Source organism: Microcaecilia unicolor, chromosome 8, assembly GCF_901765095.1.
Source record: "Microcaecilia unicolor chromosome 8, aMicUni1.1, whole genome shotgun sequence".
In the NCBI taxonomy this organism is placed as follows: Eukaryota; Metazoa; Chordata; class Amphibia; order Gymnophiona; family Siphonopidae; genus Microcaecilia; species Microcaecilia unicolor.
In genome coordinates, this window is record NC_044038.1 from 174,007,775 (window position 1) to 174,031,079 (window position 23,305).

At 46.6% G+C, this 23,305-nt stretch overlaps 1 protein-coding gene across 3 annotated transcripts in view; it reads right to left on the minus strand.

The window, feature by feature from the left end:
• Positions 1–23,305, minus strand: part of AFF4 (AF4/FMR2 family member 4) — a 182,391-nt gene that overhangs the window by 68,984 nt on the left and 90,102 nt on the right. For all 3 annotated transcript variants that reach the window (XM_030212599.1, XM_030212598.1, XM_030212601.1), the window contains 3 exons: positions 19,863–20,633; positions 18,880–18,924; positions 15,867–15,953 (listed from right to left, as the gene is read on the minus strand). In XM_030212599.1, the coding sequence (XP_030068459.1) occupies positions 15,867–15,953; positions 18,880–18,924; positions 19,863–20,633 (903 nt within the window). The remainder of the gene's footprint in view (positions 1–15,866; positions 15,954–18,879; positions 18,925–19,862; positions 20,634–23,305) is intronic.

Sequence of the window (23,305 nt, forward strand, 5' to 3'; positions counted from 1 at the left end):
CCATGAAAGGAGGACAGATTTCAATACACCGTTTCATTCAAGTTTTAAAATATAAAGTATCCTATCTTAAATTCAGACTATGAAAATATTTATGTAAAAGAGGCCCGTTTCTGACAGAAACGAAACGGGCGCTAGCAAGGTTCCTCACCCCCCTCCCTACCTCCCTGCCCTTCGAGTTCCAGGACCGCCCCCTCCCCTTCGAGTTCCAGGACCGTCCCCCCTCCCCTCCCCTCCCTCCCCTTCGAGTTCCAGGACCACCCCCCTCCCCTTCGAGTTCCAGGACCGACTGTCCCTCCCTCTCCTCCCCTCCGAGTTCCATGCCCCCTTCTCCTCCGAGTTCCAATGCCCCCCCCCCCAAGTTCCAGACCCCTGCGCCTCCCTCCCTCTCCTCCAAGTTCCAGAGGTGAGTAGAGAATTGGCCCCCTCTCCTCCCCACCTCCCCCTCCTCTCCTCCCCTCCGATTTACAGGCCCCCCCTCTCCGAGTTCCACGCCCCCACGCCTCCCTCCCTCCCTCTCTCCTCCGAGTGCACACACAACCTGTCCTCTGCCTGCCCCTCGCCTTCCTAAGTGCCGGCTGTAATTTAAAACTTGTTACCTCGTGGTCCGGCGTCAGCGGTGAAGGCGAGCGGCGCTTCAGACTGCCTTCCCTTCTGTTTCAGCTCTGTCTCTGGTACCGCCCTCATTTCCTGTTTCCAGAAGGGCGGGACCAGAGGCAAAGCTGAGACAGAAGGAAAGAAGTCTGAAGCACCGTGCCTGCTCGACTTCACTGCTGACGCCGGACCACGAGGTAACAAGTTTTAAATTACAGCCGGCACTTAGGAAGGCGAGGGGCAGGCGGAGGACAGGTCGTGCTTGCACTCAGAGGAGAGAGAGGGAGGAAGGGAGGGAGGCGCGGGGGCGTGGAACTCGGAGAGGGGGGGCCTGTAAATCGGAGGGGAGGAGAGGAGGGGGAGGTGGGGAGGAGAGGGGGCCAATTCTCTACTCACCTCCAACGTTCTGTGGCTGGCTGGTGCTGGCTTCCCTTCCACTGATCTGCCCTCTGACATCATCACCAGAGCGGACCAATGGGAAGTGTATTACGAACCCAGGCATCCAGATGTAGAACATTGGAGGTGCAAATTATTATATAGGATGGTTTCACTGGCACCAAAAAAAGGATTGAATAGAAAAATGCTCCTTTTTAACTACATTTCCCACTATTTTTTTTTCTATTTTTGTTGGATCCTCAGAAATTGCGTTGAGCAATCCACACCTTATTTTGCTTCTTTGCTACCAAATTTTTCAATGAACCAGTTTTTAAAATTTTTTTTCCTCCTCAATTATAACAATGTGAAAAAATATATTTACCTATATATTTATTTTTATAGCATATCTTCATATCAAATGAGTCACTTATCTTAATCAAATTATCAGGCTGCCTCCTGACACGACATCATGTTTTGAAATGCTGCATCAGGAGTCAGGCTCCACATCTGTACCCTTAAAATACAACTTGTGTTCTGGTTACAAAAACCAGAATTTGGTAGTGAAGAAGAAAACTAAGATGTGAATTGCCCAGTCCTGGATCTGATAACAGTGATCATAATATGATCAGTTTTGATATCAACCTTGAAGTAATTATACATAGAAAGTCAAATACGTTAGCGTTTAACTTTAAAAAAGGAGACTATGATAAAATGAGAAGAATGGTTAAGAAAAAACTTAGAGGGACAACTGAGAGGGTAAAAACTGTACAACAGGCGTGGATGCTATTAAAAAATACCATCCTGGAGGCCCAGGCCAAACATATTCCGCAAATTAGAAAAGACGAAAGTCCAAAAGACAGCCGGCATGGTTAAAAAGTGAGGTGAAGGAAGCTATTAGGGCTAAAAGAAACGCCTTCAGAAAATGAAAGAAGGAACCGTCTGAAAATAACAAGAACCAGCCCTTTCTGCCTCACCTCACCCCATGCTTGGAACAAACTCCCTAAGCCCATACGCCGGGCCCCCTCCCTACCCATCTTCAAATCATTGCTCAAAGCCCACCTCTTCAATGTTGCCTTCGGCACCTAATCACTTCATCTCTTCTCAGGAAATCTCATCTACCCCAACTTGACATTTTGTCTTTTAGATTGTAAGCTCTTCTGAACAGGGACCGTCCTTATTTGTTAATTTGTACAGCGCTGCGTAACCCTTGTAGCACTCTAGAAATGTTAAGTAGTAGTAGTAGTTAAGTAGTAGTATAAGGAGTGTCAAAGCAAATGCAAGGTGCAGATAAAGAAGGCCAAGATGGATTACGAAAAAAAGATAGCAGTAGAGGCAAAAAAACATAGTAAAAGTTTTTTTTGGTATATTAAAAGCAGGAAGCCGACAAAAGAATCAGTTGGGCCGCTGGATGACCAAGGGGTAGAAGGGGCGATCAAGGAAGGCAACAATGCTCACTGGTTCGCAGCCAGGTTCGTCTCCTCTTGCGTCGCTTTCCTATCAGCGCATCCCGAACGCGAGATAAGACAAACCTGCCTGCGAACCAGTTAGCATGGCTGCCTTCACTTCCGTACCCATTCGCTTTGCTGCGACTTGGAGGGGAGGGCAGGGCAGGGGAGAGAGAATGGCTGGCATAGAGGGGAGGGCAGGGGAGAGAGAATTGCTGGCATAGAGAGGAGGGTAGGGGAGAGAGAATTGCTGGCATAGAGGGGAGGGCAGGGGAGAGAGAATTGCTGGCATGGAGGGGAGGGCAAGGGAGAGAGGAGAATCACAGAACAAGGAGAGGAGGAGGAGACATGATGGACATGGAGGGGAGGGCAGGGGAGAAAGGAGAATCACTGGACATGGGTGAATGAAGGAGAGGGCAGGGAGAGAAGAAATGCTGGACATGGAGGGGAGGGCAGGGGGAGAGGAGACAAGCTGGACATGGGCAGGGGAGAGAGGAGAATTGCTGGGCACGGATGATGGGAGGGCAGGGGAGGGAGGCGACATGCTGGGCATGGAGGACAGGGGAAGGGAGAGAGTATCGCTGGACATGGAGGGGAGGGCAGGGAGAGAGGAGACATGCTGGACATGGGCAGGGGAGAGAGGAGAACCGCTGGACATGGGTGGATGGAGGAGAGATCAGGGAGAGAGAAGAAATGCTGGACATGGATGGAGGGGAGGGAAGAGTGAGGAAGGAGATGAGATGAAGAAAAAAAGGAGAAGAAAAACTGCACATGGATGAAGAAAATAGGCAGAAGCTGAGGACCAGAAATGAAGAAGAAAGGCGGAAAGTAAAGAAATAAATGGAAAGGAAGCCCTGGAAACGGAGTTAAGAGGACAGATAGCAGCATAATCGGATACTGGGCCAGCATGATCAGAAAAACAGTCACCAGACAACAAAGGTAGAAAAAAAATCATTTTATTTTCATTTTAGTGTCTGGAATATGTCCAATTTGAGAATTTACGTCTGCTGTTACAGGTCCAGTATCCCACTGGGGATACTGGACCTGTAACAGCTTACAGAAATTATTTATAATGAATAAAAATCACATTATTTTTTTCTCCTATACTAGTATAATTTCAATTATGTCTGTTTATATGCGCCGTGGCTGGTATAAGGGGTGTGGCTAAAATAGGGGTGGAGCCATATGTGGTGACCCCACCCACAATGAGTACCAGCACCTTTTTTTCTACAAAAAAAGCACTGCTTATGCTTCATAATTTCTTTATTCATGACAAGGCAAAAGAGATAAATCCAATATTACTAACACACAGATACAAAAGTAAAATGCACTCGGTACATCAAGTGATATCATCCGTCATAAAACTTTTATCCTTTTATCCCCTTCCCATCCCCCTTATTCCTCCCCACCCAGGATTCCCACCACCCCCCTCCCCTATGGAGGTGCCATCCATACTCTTTACCTACACATAATCTACATCTATCCTACCTTTTGTATGTAGCGACTGAATATATGGACCCCAAATGTCTAGAAAAGCCTTCCTCCTCTTGGGGGATCCTCGTACCGCCCTTCGCTCAAAGAGCATCAGCTCGTGAAATCTATTCCTCCAGTGCCAGAAGTCCGGGAGAGAGCTGCCCACCCACTGACTCAAAAGTAACCTTTTACCAACCAGACAAGCCTTATGAACCAAATGTTTTCCGATTTGCCCTGCAAGACAAAGATCTCATATTTATCCAACAGTATCCCAACCGGGGGAGTGCACCCACTGCTTTTTAACATATTTATAAATGACCTAGAGATGGGAGTAACTAGTGAGGTAATTAAATTTGCTGATGACACAAAGTTATTCAAAGTCATTAAATCACAGGAGGATTGTGAAAAATTACAAGAGGACCTTACGAGACTGGGCCTCTAAATGGCAGATGATGTTTAATGTGAGCAAGTGCAAAGTGATGCATGTGGGAAAGAGGAACCTGAATTATAGCTACGTCATGCAAGGTTCCATGTTAGGAGTCACAGACCAAGAAAGGGATCTAGTTGTCGTCGTCGATGAGACGTTTAAACCTTCTGCTCAGTGTGCTGCTGCGACTAAGAAAGCAAATAGAATAATGTTAGGTATTATTAGGAAAGGAATGGAAAACAAAAATGAGGATGTTATAATGCCTTTGTATCGCTCCATGGTGCGACCGCACCTCGAATACTGTGTTCAATTCTGGTCGCCGTATCTCAAAAAAAGATATAGTGGAATTAGAAAAGGTTCAGAGAAGGGCGATGAAAATGATAAAGGCTAAAGTGGGTAGGGCTCTTCAGCTTGGAGAAAAGGCGGCTGAGGGGAGATATGATAGAGGTCTATAAAATGAGTTGAGTTGAACAGGTAGATGTGAAGTGTCTCTTTACGCTTTCCAAAAATACTAGGAATGTAGTAAATTTAAAACGAATTGGAGAAAATGTTTCTTCAGTCAACGTGTAATTAAACTCTGGAATTTGTTGCTAGAGAATGTGGTAAAGGCGGTTAGCTTAGCGGAGTTTTAAAAAGATTTGGACAGCTTCCTAAAGGAAAAGTCCATAGATCGTTATTAATGGACTTGGGGAAAATCCACTATTTCTGGGATAAAGCAGTATAAAAGGTTTTGTACTTTTTGGGGATCTTGCCAGGTATTTGTGACCTGGATTGGCCACTGTTGGAAACAGGATGCTGGGCTTGATGGCAATACTTATGTACTTATGTAACCAGCCCTCCTGCTCTCTTGTAAAACTATGCTGACTCTACTTCCATTACCTTGGAGAACGATCGCAGTGTCATGGCTAACCCAAAGGAGAATCCTTGGAACCAAATGTTACTACTACTATTTAGCATTTCTATAGCGCTACAAGGCCCAAAATCACAAACTAAGTAACATAGTAACATAGTAGATGACGGCAGAAAAAGACCTGCACGGTCCATCCAGTCTGCCCAACAAGACAACTCATGTGTGCTACTTTTTGTGTATACCCTACTTTGATTTGTACCTATGCTCTTCAGGGCACAGACCGTATAAGTCTGCCCAGCACTATTCCCGCCTCCCAATCACCGGCTCTGGCACAGACCATATAAGTCTGCCCAGCACTATCCCTTCTACGGTCTGTGCCCTGAAAATGGCAGATACAAATCAAGGTCAGGTATACACAAAGTAGCACATATGAGTTTATCTTGTTGGGCAGACTGGATGGATCATACAGGTGTTTCTCTGCCGTCATCTACTATGTTACTATGTATGCCTGAGATCCAAAACAGAGTGAAAGGAACATTTTCTCTTTGGCACCATAAAGCATATTTGAATACTGGCCTGTCCCTCGTTTCTTTGGAGGGAATGGGATGAAATCATTCATGTGTACTAGCTTTTTAGGTGTTGCTTTGACTGCTTGCCACCCTCTGTGGAGATCTGCAAGGGTATTCCAAAAAGTACACTGGGAACAGAGTGAACAAATTCTAGGGCACAACTATTACAAATGACCTCAAACACCCACTGAACCAAGATTACCTGGATCCACCTCTAGTAAAACTGCCTTAAGAGTCCTCCCAGCAGAAGGACCACAGCGTGGACCCTTGTTATGTCCCTGCTCCTTGAGCCTCCGGTTTCTGCCTCCCAGATCCCCGAGGTCCCCCGACAAGACTGGCCCTAGTAGAGAAATGTACTCCACTGAGAATCCCCACTCACCGTAGGTACAGGCATGGCATCGTTTGTTTGCGGAAAGTCCCAACCAGCGGTTGCCGCGTGCTGAGTGGTGCCATCCCCATTCTTGAGAAGTCATGCCGAATGCGACTGAACCCCACTGGCCCCTTAACACTAGTATTGTGCTGCTGTTTGTGAGCCTTGAAGGATATTAAAATATATATGCAGAAAAGGAAACCAGAGCCTTCATAAGTCACCATACCTCTAAACGGACCAGAACAGATATATTACAATACCTCTTTTGCTGGTCCTTTAAAAAGGTATCATGATATACCAAGGTTCTTGCTTTCTTCAGAAATGGATACTAGAACAGCACTGCAAAAAAGGAAGAAAGAGAAAAAAAAAACTAACAGCTGAAGCAGAGGTTCTGAATATAAACTAGAAAATAAGTTTTGCAATTCTTCTGAAAAGTATGTTTGCTAGAAATGTAGCTCATTAAAGATTTAAATTATGTGTGTGTGGGCATGTGAGTAAATACTACTGCAAGAATATTTTATTGCTGGCCAACTTCATAGGCACATACAAATCTTTTGAATTTACAGCATTTTTTTAAACAGGAGCCAGAGGGAATGAGATTATTACAATACAAACCAGGCAGCAGTAAAAATTTGATGAGTATGTGGTTTTAAAAAAAAAAAAAAAACCCCCAATGGAAAACAAACAGACAAAAATTACTACCAGATTAATGAAAACTTGATTGAGAAACAAAGGCAACACAAATGACCGAGATGGCTAGAAAGTAGAAACTCAAACTTGGAAGAAAAAAAAAGTTAATTACATTCAGAGCTGCAGAATGAAGAATCAAGTAAAACATTAACCTAATGCACAGATACATTTTAGGGTTACAAAACTTCTATATAAAACTGATGAACTACCAAGATAAGCAATTATTGTGCTTTGATTTATTACACTAAAGCATCACTTTTGGAGTCGAGCCCAATAACTAGAGGGAAGGGAGGCCAAATGCTGAAGCTTAAATCTACTGAGAAAACAGAAAGGATAATCAGGATTTTTTTTTCCAAGTTCCATTTGTAAACTCCATAAATTATGGTACCATTTCCCTCTATCTTTCATAATGTACAACACCCTTCATATGACCCTTTTATAGGCTTTATGGAAAAGCCCTCCAATTCTAGTTCTAGTGTAACATGAACTGAGAAAAACTAAATATTAAAAGTTTAAACATAATTAACTCAGTCAAATAAACTACATTACAACCAAACACAACCAAAAGGGAAAGCAAGAGCCTGCCAGATTACTCAGTTTAGTGCTGAGCATTGCCATGCAGAAGGATTTGGCTTTGATTCCTTTCAATTCTTGGGCCAGCGGAAGAGGTTGTGTTCACAGCCCCTAGACGAGAAAGCGAAGTTACCCACCTTTAACAGGTGTTCTCCAAGGACAGCAGGCCAAGTATTCTCACATCTGGGTGACGTCATCTGACGGAGCCTGGTGCAGATGCAGGCTAGTGAGAGGACTGTAAGCATTTCTAGCAGCGTCCCACTGTAAAAGCGCTGGTGCTTTCCTGCCCAACACATGAGCACGGGTCCCTCAGTCATGTCACATAGCTGAAAATTACAACTCTAAGGGGAGGTAGGAGGGTATGTGACAATACTTGGCCTGCTGTCTTTGGAGAACATCTGCTATAGGTTAATAACCACTTTCTCCAAGGACAAGCAGGCCAGTTGTAGTCTCATATGTGGGAATCCCTAGATATCAGGGTCACTGAAAAACAACACTAGGCCAATAGGGGCTCAAAATGATGAGGCCTCAAAGTCAATTAACCTGAAACTAACTACATACTTGTTATGAAGAAGTGTAGACTGAAACCAGAGAAATAAAGTGAATGTCCTTTATATACTTCCACAAATGAAAACGTATGCAAACAAACCAAAAGCAACAGATATTGAGATAGGAGGGGTGAATGGGGAAAGGAAGTGGAGCTGGAGCTGTAAACTTCCCTCTCCTTTTCAACTGCCAAGATCTGTTCCTTGGAATTTCCTCAGAGCCATCACCCATAGGACTGCATAAAGAATGAAATATACAGAAGTTCTAACAATGGTAAAAAAGTGCTAAAATCCATTAGGATAGCATGTAAAAACACAAGAGAGCTGAGCATCAGTGGCTATTATCCAATTATTCCTTTCAGTTCCGGTTCACTTCTTTGTTGGCATGTTACAGTATTCTTAAATAAGGAAAAAGCCATGCTGAGAAATGTGAAACTCTTCAGCATCCCAAAACAAAATACTTAATATTTCATTAAAGCCAAATCTTGTTGCGAAACTGCGAAGAAAAATGTATTAATTCCAACTACATCATTTTCATGATCGTGATCGTGGCTGAATAGATATAGATGGGCTGGAGTGTAAATTTTAAGGGGCTTCAACGTTAGCTACAAAACTTTTAGTACAGGAACAGTGCTGGGCAGACTTTTACGGTCTGTGCCCTGAGAAAGGCAAGGACAAATCAAACTCGGGTATACATATAAAGTATCACATCCCATGTACAATGAGTTTATCTTGTTGGGCAGACTGGATGGACCGTTCAGGTCTTTATCTGCCGTCATTTACTATGTTACTATGTTGAGTGCCAAAGTTAAAGCCCAAGTAAGGTGTGGTGAAAAGCTTGTCCTAGAGGTAGAGTGCAGAATTCTAAATTCCTTCAGGTGAAAACTTTACTTCCAAATTCTCTCTTCTGCATAGCTCCGTACTATGATTTCCCCAGGTGATTCTGGTTCCTCTCTCTCCTTGCTGGCTGATACCTAGAAAGTAAGTCTCTGCCAAGACTGCTCCCTCAGGTGCCAATCCTTCTCCATTAACTACCTGAAAGTATCATCTCCATGACACAAATCTTCAGTGTTCAAGGACCAGGGTAGTCAAAAATAAACTTGATAAAGACTGAACTGAAACTTTGGATTGTCCTCTATTCCTGTGGAGTATGGAGTTTACAGGTCTCCATCCCCAAAGCAAAAACTTAGGCAGGTTTTAAATGTTGCTGTGTTTCTGTGGTTAGTGCCATTAAGTCTATAGAAACAAGGTACCTGGCAACCTGGGTGGAGAGGCTGGCAAGAGAGCAAATGCTACATACCTGTAGAAGGTATTCTCCGAGGACAGCAGGCTGATTGTTCTCACTGATGGGTGACGTCCACGGCAGCCCCTCCAATCGGAAACTTCACTAGCAAAGTCCTTTGCTAGTCCTCGCGCGCCCATGCGCACCGCGCATGCGCGGCCGTCTTCCCGGCCGAACCGGCTCGTGTTCGTCAGTCCCGTATGTAGCAAGACAAAGACAAGGGAAGACACAACTCCAAAGGGGAGGCGGGCGGGTTTGTGAGAACAATCAGCCTGCTGTCCTTGGAGAATACCTTCTACAGGTATGTAGCATTCGCTTTCTCCGAGGACAAGCAGGCTGCTTGTTCTCACTGATGGGGTATCCCTAGCCCCCAGGCTCACTCAAAACAACAAACATGGTCAATTGGGCCTCGCAACAGCGAGGACATAACTGAGATTGACCTAACAATTTTCCAACTAACTGAGAGTGTAGCCTGGAACAGAAAAAACATGGGCCTAGGGGGGTGGAGTTGGATCCTAAACCCCGAACAGATTCTGAAGCACTGACTGCCCGAACCGACTGTCGCGTCGGGTATCCTGCTGCAGGGAGTAATGAGATGTGAATGTGTGGACAGATGACCACGTCGCAGCTTTGCAAATCTCTTCAATAGTGGCTGACTTCAAGTAGGCTACCGATGCTGCCATGGCTCTAACATTATGAGCCGTGACATGACCCTCAAGAGCCAGCCCAGCCTGGGCGTAAGTGAAGGAAATGCAATCTGCTAGCCAATTGGATATGGTGCGTTTCCCCACAGCCACTCCACTCCTGTTGGGATCAAAAGAAACAAACAATTGGGCGGACTGTCTGTTGGGCTGTGTCCGCTCCAGATAGAAGGCCAATGCTCTCTTGCAGTCCAATGTGTGCAGCTGACGTTCAGCAGGGCAGGAATGAGGACGGGGAAAGAATGTTGGCAAGACAATTGACTGGTTCAGATGGAACTCCGACACAACCTTTGGCAAAAACTTAGGGTGAGTGCGGAGGACTACTCTGTTATGATGAAATTTGGTGTAAGGGGCCTGGGCTACCAGGGCCTGAAGCTCACTGACTCTACGAGCTGAAGTAACTGCCACAAAGAAAATGACCTTCCAGGTCAAGTACTTCAGATGGCAGGAGTTAAGTGGCTCAAAAGGAGGTTTCATCAGCTGGGTGAGAACGACATTGAGATCCCATGACACTGTAGGAGGTTTGACAGGGGGCTTTGACAAAAGCAAACCTCTCATGAAGCGAACAACTAAAGGCTGTCCTGAGATCGGCTTACCTTCCACACGGTAATGGTATGCACTGATTGCACTAAGGTGAACCCTTACAGAGTTGGTCTTGAGACCAGACTCAGACAAGTGCAGAAGGTATTCAAGTAGGGTCTGTGTAGGACAAGAGCGAGGATCTAGGGCCTTGCTGTCACACCAGACGGCAAACCTCCTCCATAGAAAGAAGTAACTCCTCTTAGTGGAATCTTTCCTGGAAGCAAGCAAGATGCGGGAGACACCCTCTGACAGACCCAAAGAGGCAAAGTCTACGCTCTCAACATCCAGGCCGTGAGAGCCAGAGACCGGAGGTTGGGATGCAGAAGCGCCCCTTCGTCCTGTGTGATGAGGGTTGGAAAACACTCCAATCTCCACGGTTCTTCGGAGGACAACTCCAGAAGAAGAGGGAACCAGATCTGACGCGGCCAAAAAGGAGCAATCAGAATCATGGTGCCTCGGTCTTGCTTGAGTTTCAACAAAGTCTTCCCCACCAGAGATATGGGAGGATATGCATACAGCAGACCTTCCCCCCAGTCCAGGAGGAAGGCATCCGATGCCAGTCTGCCGTGGGCCTGAAGCCTGGAACAAAACTGAGGGACTTTGTGGTTGGCTCGAGATGCAAAGAGATCTACCAAGGGGGTGCCCCACACCTGGAAGATCTGTCGCACTTCACGGGAATTGAGCGACCACTCGTGAGGTTGCATAATCCTGCTCAACCTGTCGGCCAGACTGTTGTTTACGCCTGCCACATAAGTGGCTTGGAGCACCATGCGCTGACGGCTAGCCCAAAGCCACATGCTGACGGCTTCCTGACACAGGGGGCGAGATCCGGTGCCCCCCTGCTTGTTGATGTAATACATGGCAACCTGGTTGTCTGTCTGAATTTGGATAATTTGGTGGGACAGCCGATCTCTGAAAGCCTTCAGAGCGTTCCAGATCGCTCGTAACTCCAGGAGATTGATCTGCAGATCGCGTTCCTGGAGGGACCAGCTTCCCTAGGTGTGAAGCCCATCGACATGAGCTCCCCACCCCAGGAGAGACGCATCCGTAGTCAGCACTTTTTGTGGCTGAGGAATTTGGAAAGGACGTCCCAGAGTCAAATTGGACCAAATCGTCCACCAATACAGGGATTTGAGAAAACTCGTGGACAGGTGGATCACGTCTTCTAGATCCCCAGCAGCCTGAAACCACTGGGAAGCTAGGGTCCATTGAGCAGATCTCATGTGAAGGCGGGCCATGGGAGTCACATGAACTGTGGAGGCCATGTGGCCCAGCAATCTCAACATCTGCCGAGCTGTGATCTGCTGGGACGCTCGCACCCGCGAGACGAGGGACAACAAGTTGTTGGCTCTCGCCTCTGGGAGATAGGCACGAGCCGTCCGAGAATCCAGCAGAGCTCCTATGAATTCGAGTCTCTGTACTGGGAGAAGGTGGGACTTTGGATAATTTATCACAAACCCCAGTAGCTCCAGGAGGCGAATAGTCATCTGCATGGACTGTAGAGCTCCTGCCTCAGATGTGTTCTTCACCAGCCAATCGTCGAGATATGGGAACACGTGTACCCCCAGCCTGCGAAGTGCCGCTGCTACTACAGCCAAGCACTTCGTGAACACTCTGGGCGCAGAGGCGAGCCCAAAGTGTAGCACACAGTACTGGAAGTGACGTGTGCCCAGCTGAAATCGCAGATACTGTCTGTGAGCTGGCAGTATCGGGATGTGCGTGTAGGCGTCCAAGTCCAGAGAGCATAACCAATCGTTTTCCTGAATCATGGGGAGAAGGGTGCCCAGGGAAAGCATCCTGAACCTTTCCTTGACCAGATATTTGTTCAGGGCCCTTAGGTCTAGGATGGGACGCATCCCCCCTGTTTTCTTTTCCACAAGGAAGTACCTGGAATAGAATCCCAGCCCTTCTTGCCCGGATGGCACGGGCTCGACTGCATTGGCGCTGAGAAGGGCGGAGAGTTCCTCTGCAAGTACCTGCTTGTGCTGGAAGCTGTAAGACTGAGCTCCCGGTGGACAATTTTGAGGTTTTGAGGCCAAATTGAGGGTGTATCCTTGCTGGACTATTTGAAGAACCCACTGATCGGAGGTTATGAGAGGCCACCTTTGGTGAAAAACTTTCAACCTCCCTCCGACCGGTAGATCGCCCGGCACTGACACTTGGATGGCGGCTATGCTCTGCTGGAGCCAGTCAAAAGCTCGTCCCCTGCTTTTGCTGGGGAGCCAAGGGGCCTTGCTGAGGCGCACACTGCTGACGAGAGCGAGCGCGCTGGGGCTTAGCCTGGGCCGCAGGCTGTCGAGAAGGAGGATTGTACCTACGCTTGCCAGAAGAGTAGGGAACAGTCTTCCTTCCCCCATAAAAACGTCTACATGTGGAGGTAGAAGCTGAAGGCTGCCGGCGGGAGAACTTGTCGAAAGCGGTATCCCGCTGGTGGAGCTGCTCTACCACCTGTTCGACCTTTTCTCCAAAAATATTATCCACACGGCGAGTCCACAATCCGCTGCTGGATCCTATTCTCCAGGTCGGAGGCACGCAGCCATGAGAGTCTGCGCATCACCACACCTTGAGCAGCGGCCCTGGATGCAACATCAAAGGTGTCATACACCCCTCTGGCCAGGAATTTTCTGCACGCCTTCAGCTGCCTGACCACCTCCTGAAATGGCTTGGCTTGCTCAGGAGGGAGCTTGTCCACCAAGCCTGCCAACTGCCGCACATTGTTCCGCATGTGTATGCTCGTGTAGAGCTGGTAAGACTGAATTTTGGCCACGAGCATAGAGGAATGGTAGGCCTTCCTCCCAAAGGAGTCTAAGGTTCTAGAGTCTTTGCCCGGGGGCGCCGAAGCATGCTCCCTAGAACTCTTAGCCTTCTTTAGGGCCAAATCCACAACTCCAGAGTCGTGAGGCAACTGAGTGCGCATCAGCTCTGGGTCCCCATGGATCCGGTACTGGGACTCGATCTTCTTGGGAATGTGGGGATTAGTTAAAGGCTTGGTCCAGTTCGCCAGCAAAGTCTTTTTTAGGACATGATACATGGGTACTGTGGACGCTTCCTTAGGTGGAGAAGGATAGTCCAGGAGCACAAACATTTCAGCCCTGGGCTCGTCCTCCACAACCACCGGGAAGGGGATGGCCGTAGACATCTCCCGGACAAAGGCCGCAAAAAACAGACTCTCGGGAGGAGAAAGCTGCCTTTCAGGGGAGGGAGTGGGATCCGAAGGAAGGCCATCAGACTCCTCGTCAGAGAAATATCTGATGTCCTCCTCCTCCTCCCACGAGGCCTCACCATCGGTATCAGACACAAGTTCACGAACCTGTGTCTGAAGCCGTGCCCGGCTCGACTCCGTGGAACCACGGCCACGGTGGGAGCGTCGAGAGGTAGACTCCCTCGCCCGCACCGGCGAAGCTCCCTCCGCCGACGTCGTCGGGAAGCCTTCCTGGGAGGCGACCGCAGTCGGTACCGCAAGCGGCACCGATGTCGGAGACCTCACCCCGGGCAAGGGGCCAGCCGGCGCCTCACTCGACGGTACCGGTGGCGCAAGCACCCCCGGTACCAGAGGGGAAGGGCGCAACAGCTCTCCCAGGATCTCTGGGAGAACGGCCCGGAGACTCTCGTGCAGGGCGGCTGTGGAGAAAGACATGGAAGCCGATGCAGGAGTCGAAGTCAGAGTCTGTTCCGGGCGTGGAGGCTGTTCCGGGCTGTCCAAGGTGGAGCGCATCGACACCTCCTGAACAGAGGGTGAGCGGTCCTCCCGGTGCCTACTGAGTGCCGACTCCCTCGGCGACCCAGAGCTCTCGGTACCGACGCGGGAAGGAGACTGGTGTCGATGCTTCTTTGAGTTTTTCAAACGAAGCATGTCACCGGAGCTTCCCGGTACCGACGAGGACGTAGAATCCAACCGTCGCTTCCTCGGGGCCGAGGCCGAAGAAGGTCGGTCTCGGGGGGGGGGGGGGGGGGGGCTGTACCGCAGGAGCCCTCAGGGTAGGGAGAGACCCACCCGAAGGCTCACCGCCACCAGCAGGGGAATGGACAGCCCTCACCTGCACTCCAGACGAACACCACCGTCCGACGACATCAGCAGAAACGGAGGTCCTGGTACCACCGACGCAGCCTTCCGAATGTCTCGGCCCCGACGATGCAGAGGGTCGATGCCTCGATGCAATCGATACCGTCGCGGCCGAGGGCGGAGGTGTTGACGCTGTCGACGTCGACGCACTCGATACTCCCGGTGCCGATGCCGACGAAGAGCCCGAGAACAAAACGTTCCACTGGGCCAAACTCGCTACCTGAGTCCTTTTCTGTAAAAGGGCGCAAAGACTGCAGGCCTGCGGGCGGTGCCCAGCCCCCAGACACTGAAGACACGACGTGTGCCTATCAGTTAGCGAGATTACCCGGGCGCACTTCTTGAAGCCGCTGGGAGACTTCGATGACATGGGCGGAAAAATCACGCCGGCGAAATCAAAACTCGTAATTGCGGCAAGGCACCAAAAAGATGGGGAGAAAAAAACTCGACCCGAGGCCTCAAAGGGGCCTACCCCGAAAACGAAAGAAAACTTAACGGGGCCAAAAACTAGAAATAGGGGGAAGGGAAAAAGACCAAAAGGCCCTTCTCCGGAATCCCCCCCCCCTTTTTTTTTTTTAGCGAAAAGTCAAAAAGACGCGCGAGGGTCAACTTAAGGGGCGCGAACGGCGCAAAACACGACCGTACCGAGCGCGGACAAAAGAAGACTGACGAACACGAGCCGGTTCGGGCGGGAAGACGGCCGCGCATGCGCATGGGCGCGCGAGGACTAGCAAAGGCCTTTGCTAGTGAAGTTTCCGATCGGAGGGGCTGCCGTGGACGTCACCCATCAGTGAGAACAAGCAGCCTGCTTGTCCTCGGAGAATTTGAGTTTAGAAAAATAAAGAGCTTAGCCATTCTACAAAATCATTTGTAAGTGCCCCAAGACTGAAAAGAAGTGGAGAAATCAGAGAAAGGGGTGTATGTTTTGTTTTCTTTCATGAGGAAAAAAATTACATAGCACTAAAGTCCAGAAAGAGAGATACATAATCCTAGTGGCTCTCACACTTGCAAAGAGATTTTTTTGCATTAGATATTTACTACTGTACATAATTTTATATCCATTTCCGAAAAGAACTGCTCCTTGGGATGTGGCAGGTCCTATCGAGTGACAAAAAGTTAGGTTTCATGGACCATTGGTCTGATACAGCATGGCACATCACATGTTTTATATCATAAGCACTTACAAAGTTATATAGAGGCATATTTTCAAAACACTTAGACAAGTTGCATAGTGCTTTGAAAGTACACCTCTGTGTATTAGATATAAAACAGATTCTTCCATAAGAACAAACTATATATAGGCAATATAGGGGCCACTGTGTTTTTCACTTACCTTTGTTGGGAAAGGAAATTTTGAGGGCTCTGTTTTACAGGGTGTGTGAATAGCAGTCAAAGGCGGAGGCCATGAATGCGTCATCTCCTGCAACAGCAATATAAAATTTATGAACTATGCAAGAAATTTGACAAAAGATTCTTAATTCATGCCCAATTCCAGAGTCACAAAGGAGTTAAAACTCCAGTACATCTTGGATTCCTCAAACATCATTTTGGTCTTATCTCCAGATCTCTTTCCATTTTTTGTTCTAATAATTTTCTTATGTTTTTGTAAGTTTATTTTCTTTGGGGAGGCGGGAAGAACAAGGTAAAACTTAAAATTTTCCCTCTTTCTCAGAGAATCTGCTTTAGTTCATGCTATATTTTATGAGTGCAATGCCTGCAAGAAACTCCAATCAGCGCAGCAGTACTCCAATTTCCCTCCATTAATAATGGTTGAAACAGGACTGGATAAGTTCAAGGAATTTTCACAGGAAAAAAAAAAGTTCTGTTTTAGTTCCGATTTTTTTTTTATAACTGCCAACTATTTTATCTCAAAAATAATGACTTGCAAGCAACACTTTGGATTAAATATTTTCTGCTTTGAATAGTTAATCAAGGAAATTGATTTTTTAATTTTTAATAATGTGCTTTACAGTCAGTGTGTCTAATATTCACCAAAAACAGTGGTAACAGTGGTTAGCGTATCAGGGTTTTAAAAAGGTTTGGACAAGTTCCTGGAGGAAAAGTCCAGAGTCTGCTACTGACAGACAGACATGGGAAGCAACTGCATGCTCTGGGTTTTGTAGTATGGAATGTTGCTACTCAGATTCTGCACGGAATCTTGTCACTCTTTAGGATTCCAGAATCTTGCTATTCTTTGGGGTTCTACATGGAATGTTGCTACTCTTTAGGGTTCCAGAATCTTGCTATTCTCTGGGGTTCTACATGGAATCTTGTCACTCTAGGATTCCCGAATCTTTCTATTCTTTGGGGTTCTACATGGAATGTTGCCACAATTTGGGTTTCTGCCAGGTACTTGTGACCTGGCTTGGCCACTGTTTGGAAAACAGGATACTGGACTAGATGGACCATTGGTCTGACCCAGTATGGCAACTCTTATCCTATATAATAAAACGCACCTCCAATGTTCTACAGCCGAGAAAGTGAAGCCTTGAAGCATTCGTGCTCTCTTAAAGCTGTATCCATCTCCTGAAGTGACGTCAGCGTACTTCCGGGTACGTCACACGGAGCACTGACCAACCACAGGTGGGAGGGAGGGCGCACGGCGGCGATTGCCTCTACCGTTCAGTGGGCATGCACCAGCAGCTGTGCACGGCAGCGGAGGTTGGGCGGTTGGCGGAGGGGCAGAGATTTGCGCGGTGTGGTGCTGTAAGGGGAAGCAGAATCGCTGGGTGGCTGGAGGGGGGGCAGGGGAGAGAGCAGAATCAATGGGTGTTTGGAGGGGGGGGGGCAAGGGAGAGAGGAGAATCCCTGGGTGGCTGGAGGGGGAGCAGGGGACATAGGACAATCGCTGGGTGGCGAGCAAGGGAGAGAGGAGAATCGCTGGGTGACTGGGGGGGGGCAGAGACACACTCGCAGCCAGCACTCTCACTCTCTCTTTCACACACACACACTCGCAAATTCACTCTCTCTCTCACATGTAGTCAATCTCACATATACTCTCTCAAACATACACACTCCGAGGAAAACCTTGCTAGCGCCCGTTTCATTTGTGTCAGAAAGGGGCCTGTTTTACTAGTTTTCTTATGAAACATAAAAATGATGGCAGATAAAGCCCATATGGCCTACCCACTTGCACTCCCAGCAGTCCCCATTTCCTCTGCACACGTCTCCCTGCCTGTCACCACTGCAGTGAGAACAGTGCTACTTCTAACCCGGCCCGAAGCATCTTTCTGTGGTACTTCTGAGGCAGAACTTCTTGTTAGAGGGGGCCTTTGTGCCGGGTGTAGCTACGTGGGGCCACGGGGGCATGGGCCCCCGTAGATTTGGCCCTGGCCCCCCCGCCGATAACCCTCTCGACCCCTTCCCACCGCCAACCTGCCGCCGCCAGGTACCTTTCCGAGGTCCTCTTCTCCGGCGTGGCTGCGCCGAAGGACTTTGGCTGGCGGGGGTTGGGGGTTAAATGTGCCCCCTCACCTCGGGCTCTGGACCCCTCTCCCGGGGGTCAATTGTTTACGCTATAAAAAAGTACGAAGACTAGGAGAAACAAATAGGAGAAATTTTTTTTTTTTTACTCAACATATAGTTAAGCTCTGGAACTCACTGCCGGAGCAATTGGTAAAAGCAGCTGATGTAGTTGGGTTAAAAAAAAAAAAAAAAGGTTTGGACAGATTCCTGGAAAAAAATGCCATATGCCATTATTAAGGTAGACCTGGGAAAAGCCACTGCTTGTCCCTGGGTTCCGACAGCATAAAATCTTGCCACTTTTTATGGTTTTATCAGTTGCTTGTAATCTGGACTGGCCACTGTTGGAAAAATGATACTGGCCTAGATGGTCTGACCCAGTACGGCAACTCTTATGGTCTTAGTATCCTTCCTGACAGTATCATTCAGCATCTGATCTCTTTCCCAGTTCATCTGCATCACATGACTCCCCAATCTTAACTAGCAGTGGCTAGAGGGTCAGAAAAACAACCTATTAGGTGTTCCTTTCAGGGCTGTGGAGTCTGAAGCAATTCTGGGTGGAGTCTGAGTTGGTAAAAATGTACCGACTCCCAACTTTTAAAAAAAATGTTACAATATAAATTTTCACTTTATATTAATATATACACATCTTTGTGCTGGATCTAGAGTTATATTTACCACTTTAGATTCAGAATAAAAAAATTTAAAGCCTAATATTGGTAACAGTCAGAGTCAGACAGTAGAAAAATGGTATAGCAAACTTTTGACCCCAGGTCCTCTAACTCCACAGCCCTGGTTCCTTTGAATATTGTAAGCAACTGAGCTATGATTCTTAAAAACCAACCAACACATTAACAATTACATTTATTGTACAGAGAACTTACTTTAAGAATTTCATCCACACAGCTCACGTCTCCAGACGCTGATGCCTACAAATGAAAAAAGATGTTTGGTAATACTGTAGATAATGGCAGAAAAAGACCTAACTGCCTGTCCAGTCTACCCAGATTTTCTGGCCTGTCCTGCTAAGGCAAAATCCCATCTCTCAGTGGTGGAAGCTTAACCTCTTATAGGATATTGCTTCTTGAAGTCACTGTTGGTAGTCTTCCTCTCTGGTTCTCTGTTAAGTACATACACGTACTATAACCCAGGTCTTCATATTTCCATGCTCTGTAATGAGCATTAATGCTTACTTTTCATAGGTTCTTATCTCTAAGCAAACATGTATTTCTGTACCTGCTTGTATTTATGAAAAATAACATTTTCTACTTAACTGCTTTTCTTTCTATTTTATCTTCTGTTTATGATATGGCAATAGCAATGGTTAACACAGCAGAGTTCATTTAAACGTATCACCACCCTGTTTCTCTTTAACCTTTTAACAAAATATATTTAGACGGGAGATGTCATCACTGACTACCTGACTCTCAAACCACAATCTTACATATGAAGATGCAAACAGAGCAGCACGGTTTATTTCCATTTCTTAATGCCTTCTCTAACATTAATAAATCCCTGGGGTTGACTGCTAAGTTGCTTATCCAACTATCATCAACATTACCCAATTATATTAATTATTTTTCTGGCTTAAATAGACTTTATACAATATCTAAATTCCTCAACTCCATCTTTCAGCTAAAGGTCTGGATATTAGCCATCCAGCATTTTCCTCAGGACCTCTGAGCAGACAGAGCACCCGGTTAACTTAATGGAAAGTTTTACAATACCGTGATGTATTCTCCCACCCCCACCTGACTACTCCTTCATGCTATCCAGCTGGCAAAAGGTACTAGGGAGAACACTGCCTCTACACTTTTCACTTCACTTTTAACTCACTCTCCCAGGAAAAAAAAGATTTTAAGCTTACATCTAGTGGCTGAGAAGGGATCTTGAGTTTGGTTAGATGTGCTTTGCTACTGGGCTTCAGTTCATTCAGGCTGTTGCCATGAGACTGGCTGCTGTAGTGCTTGGAGGACACTTTTGGCTCCATAGACTCCTGTCCATCCATGGGCCTGACATAGGCAGTGGGCTTTTGTAACATTGAACTGGACTTTGACATCAGGGAAGGTGGAAAAGACTGCGTGCAATGCTGTCCACTTGAAAATGAGGGTGCACGAGATGGCGAGTCCCAGTTTGCATCAGGATCCCTTGGGGATTTAGCGTGCTGGCGTTCCTTGCTCTGATGATCACCACCATGAGGCCGGGAATGACTGGAACTAAGTGAAGAAACAGCAGGCGGTTTTCCAGGGCTTATGGAGCGGGATTTAGAGTGCTCAGATGAATGCTGGCTTTTTTTGCGACTGCTGTAAGTATCACGGTCATGTCTCTGTCCACTACTGGTTGTGCTGTTACTGCCGCTACTGGTCCTCTGACTACTATGTCCACCTTGTGTTCCTGATGAGGACCGTTTTTGTGACTGGGAGGATGTACTAGGAGCTGGCCCTACAGGAGTCCACTTGCTGCTCTGGTGAGAGCTATTGTGTCTTTGTTCACCAAAGCAGCTTTGGTTTGATTTTTCATCTACTGCTGTTGGCACTGTTGTCTTGGAAATTCCAACATCACTTATAATTTCCTTCATTTCATCGTAGTTTCCAAGCATACTCTGTATACGACTAGACAACTTATCTTCTTTGCTGGTCTGTACAAAGTGCAATACAAAAGAGAAAATTAAGAAAACTACACATTTGAAAAAATATTCATCCCTAGGTCTTAACATGACAACTACAGCCACACACAAACTTGCAACTTCAAGTATAATTATCATCAAAAGCAAAGCAATTAGGAAGTTGTTATTCCAGCTGGAATGGGCATAACACAACTCTTCCGCTAAACGATTCCCTAATGTGGCTCTGCCACATGAACTTTATCTTACCACAACATCGCTTTGTATTTGTTCACACCGGAGTCAGCAAATGTCTCTCCGGTACTCTGTAAGCCACATTGAGCCTACAAATAGGTGGGAAAATGTGGGATACAAATGTAACAAATAAATTCCTATTCTGCATTATCTTTGCATCTGATGTCACAGGATACCTATGGGTTGGCTACAGAAATAACTAGTGATGTTTGCTACTGTAAACATTTCCAGTGTGTAAAATCACTGAAACTATTCTTACCAAAAGGAGGATATAGCAACTACATGTATATGCTTTTTTAATTTTTATTTGCACTTTATTGAATTTATAAACTGTATTTTGTGGTATTTTATAAACATACGATAAAGCTTCCTTTAGCAATTCTACTGAATTGATAAAATAGAATAACATGCCATGCAGCAAGCATCTCCAGGGTTTTGAGAACCCTGTGGCTCTCAACCCAGTCCTTGGAACACACCTAGCCAGTCAGGTTTTCAGGATACTCACAATAAATATAAGCAACAAAGAACCGCATAGAACAAAGCCAATACAAATTTATCTTATGCATATTCATTGTGGATATCCTGAAAATCTGACTGGCTGGGTGTGTCTTGCGGACTGGGTTGAGAACTAATTTATGTCCATTCTCATTTCTGCTGTCCAGCATAAAAAAAAAAAAAAAAATCTTCATTTTTTTTTTTTTTAGTTTATGCTTGCATGCTTTATGTTTTTCCTGTATCTCCTGAACAGATATTTGTCATATTTATTAACACTGTATACATTTTAAAGAAAGTTAATAAGAAAGAACAGTGGGAGAACTAAGGGCTACCATATTAACGATCTCATTTATCATTCTGTGTTGCGGGGGGGGGGGGGGGGGGGGGGGGAGGAGATAAGCTTAGTAACCAGGCCATCAATTTGTATTCTATGATCTACATATCTATGCACTGAGGTCAAATACAACAACATATGCTGAAATCAAACAAGATCATTTGGGACTCTGGAAGGCAAACACTAGGAAAAATGTAAATGGTATGTGATTAGTGTCAAATGCAAATATTCAGAATGTATTCAGCATGAAAAGAATACACTTTTCAATGCGTGTGGGAGGAAAATAAAAAAAGATATTCAGAGGACAGACTCTCTATATACATTCTCTACTCTGTCCAAAAAAAAAAAACAACACACACACACATATTCATATATACCTTTCATTTACCTCTGGCAGCCCTTACAGACAAAAATATATTTATTCCTGCTTTAGGATTGTTTGACGTTCAGGTAAAAGAACAGATGCAGCTTTGCAGCTCCCATGGCTTCCTATGAGGGTGGTTCTAACATAGTTAAAACCTTTATACACTTGGTGAAATAGGAAGGAAGCTGCAACATATCCTTTTTTCTATTCCATTAACCAACACAGCAACAGTTTTAACAACCGTCCTTTTAAAACACTGACTTAAACTTCACTTGGAAAAATTGTTTTTAAATGGCATTTACGAACATGCTTTTCCATGCCTCAAGTCCTAGATTACAAATCACATCACCTCAAACTAACATACGTTAATTTTCTCTCTCATATCTCACTCATGCTGCATCCACTTTACAAGCATGTTCCAACACACTCGTCTCTCATCGACTCTAGATCAGAGATTCTCAACCTGTGTGTCACAAAGCACACAGGTGTGTTGCGGGCTGGCAGCTGAAGACACCACCACCGGTAATCTTGCTCTGCTAATTTAACACCCCTCCTCCCCTCCCCACAGTGCTCTGTGCAATAACCCCCCCCCCCCCGCATTTAACTCCCACAGCAGCGCCAATGCTTAGGGACTAGGTTGAGAGCAGCAAACAGCTGTGACTGTAGCGATCCCAACAGTAACAGCACTCCTGCAGAAGCAACAGACAGCCTGGTACTGAGTACTTCTGTAAGACTCTGAACCACGCTCTCTGCTGTTTCTGTAGAAGCGCTCCTTCTGCTGGGATCACTAGAGTCACGACTGCATCTGGCTGAAGAGTGGAGTTCCGCGGGGAGGGTGAAAATTCCAGTACCAACCTGCTGAATCTCCCTTAGTGATGTTGATACCCTCCTCCCTTCCAGGACATAGCTACGAGAGGGCTTGAATGGGGGGGGGGGGGGGGGGGGGGTGTCAGGCCCCTCATCTTTATCCGAGGCCCCTCCAAACAGGTACTTGCTTCTTAGGTGCCGGTTACCCATTCGCTCACTTGCAGCAGCAGTTTTGTATTGCTCTGCTCCATTCGTTGAGCTTCTGCCTTTGTTCATTTGGCTCTGCTGATCTGACACAGGTGTCTACCTGCAGGTCAGCTCAGCTGAATGCCTCCACGTGAGCCCAAGACTCCTCCAGAAGAGTGTACCGCAAGGGAGACATCCTGCTCAGATTTCCTCTCCACCACCACCAACCAGGTAAACTAAATAAACAAGTTTTATATTTAGGGGGGA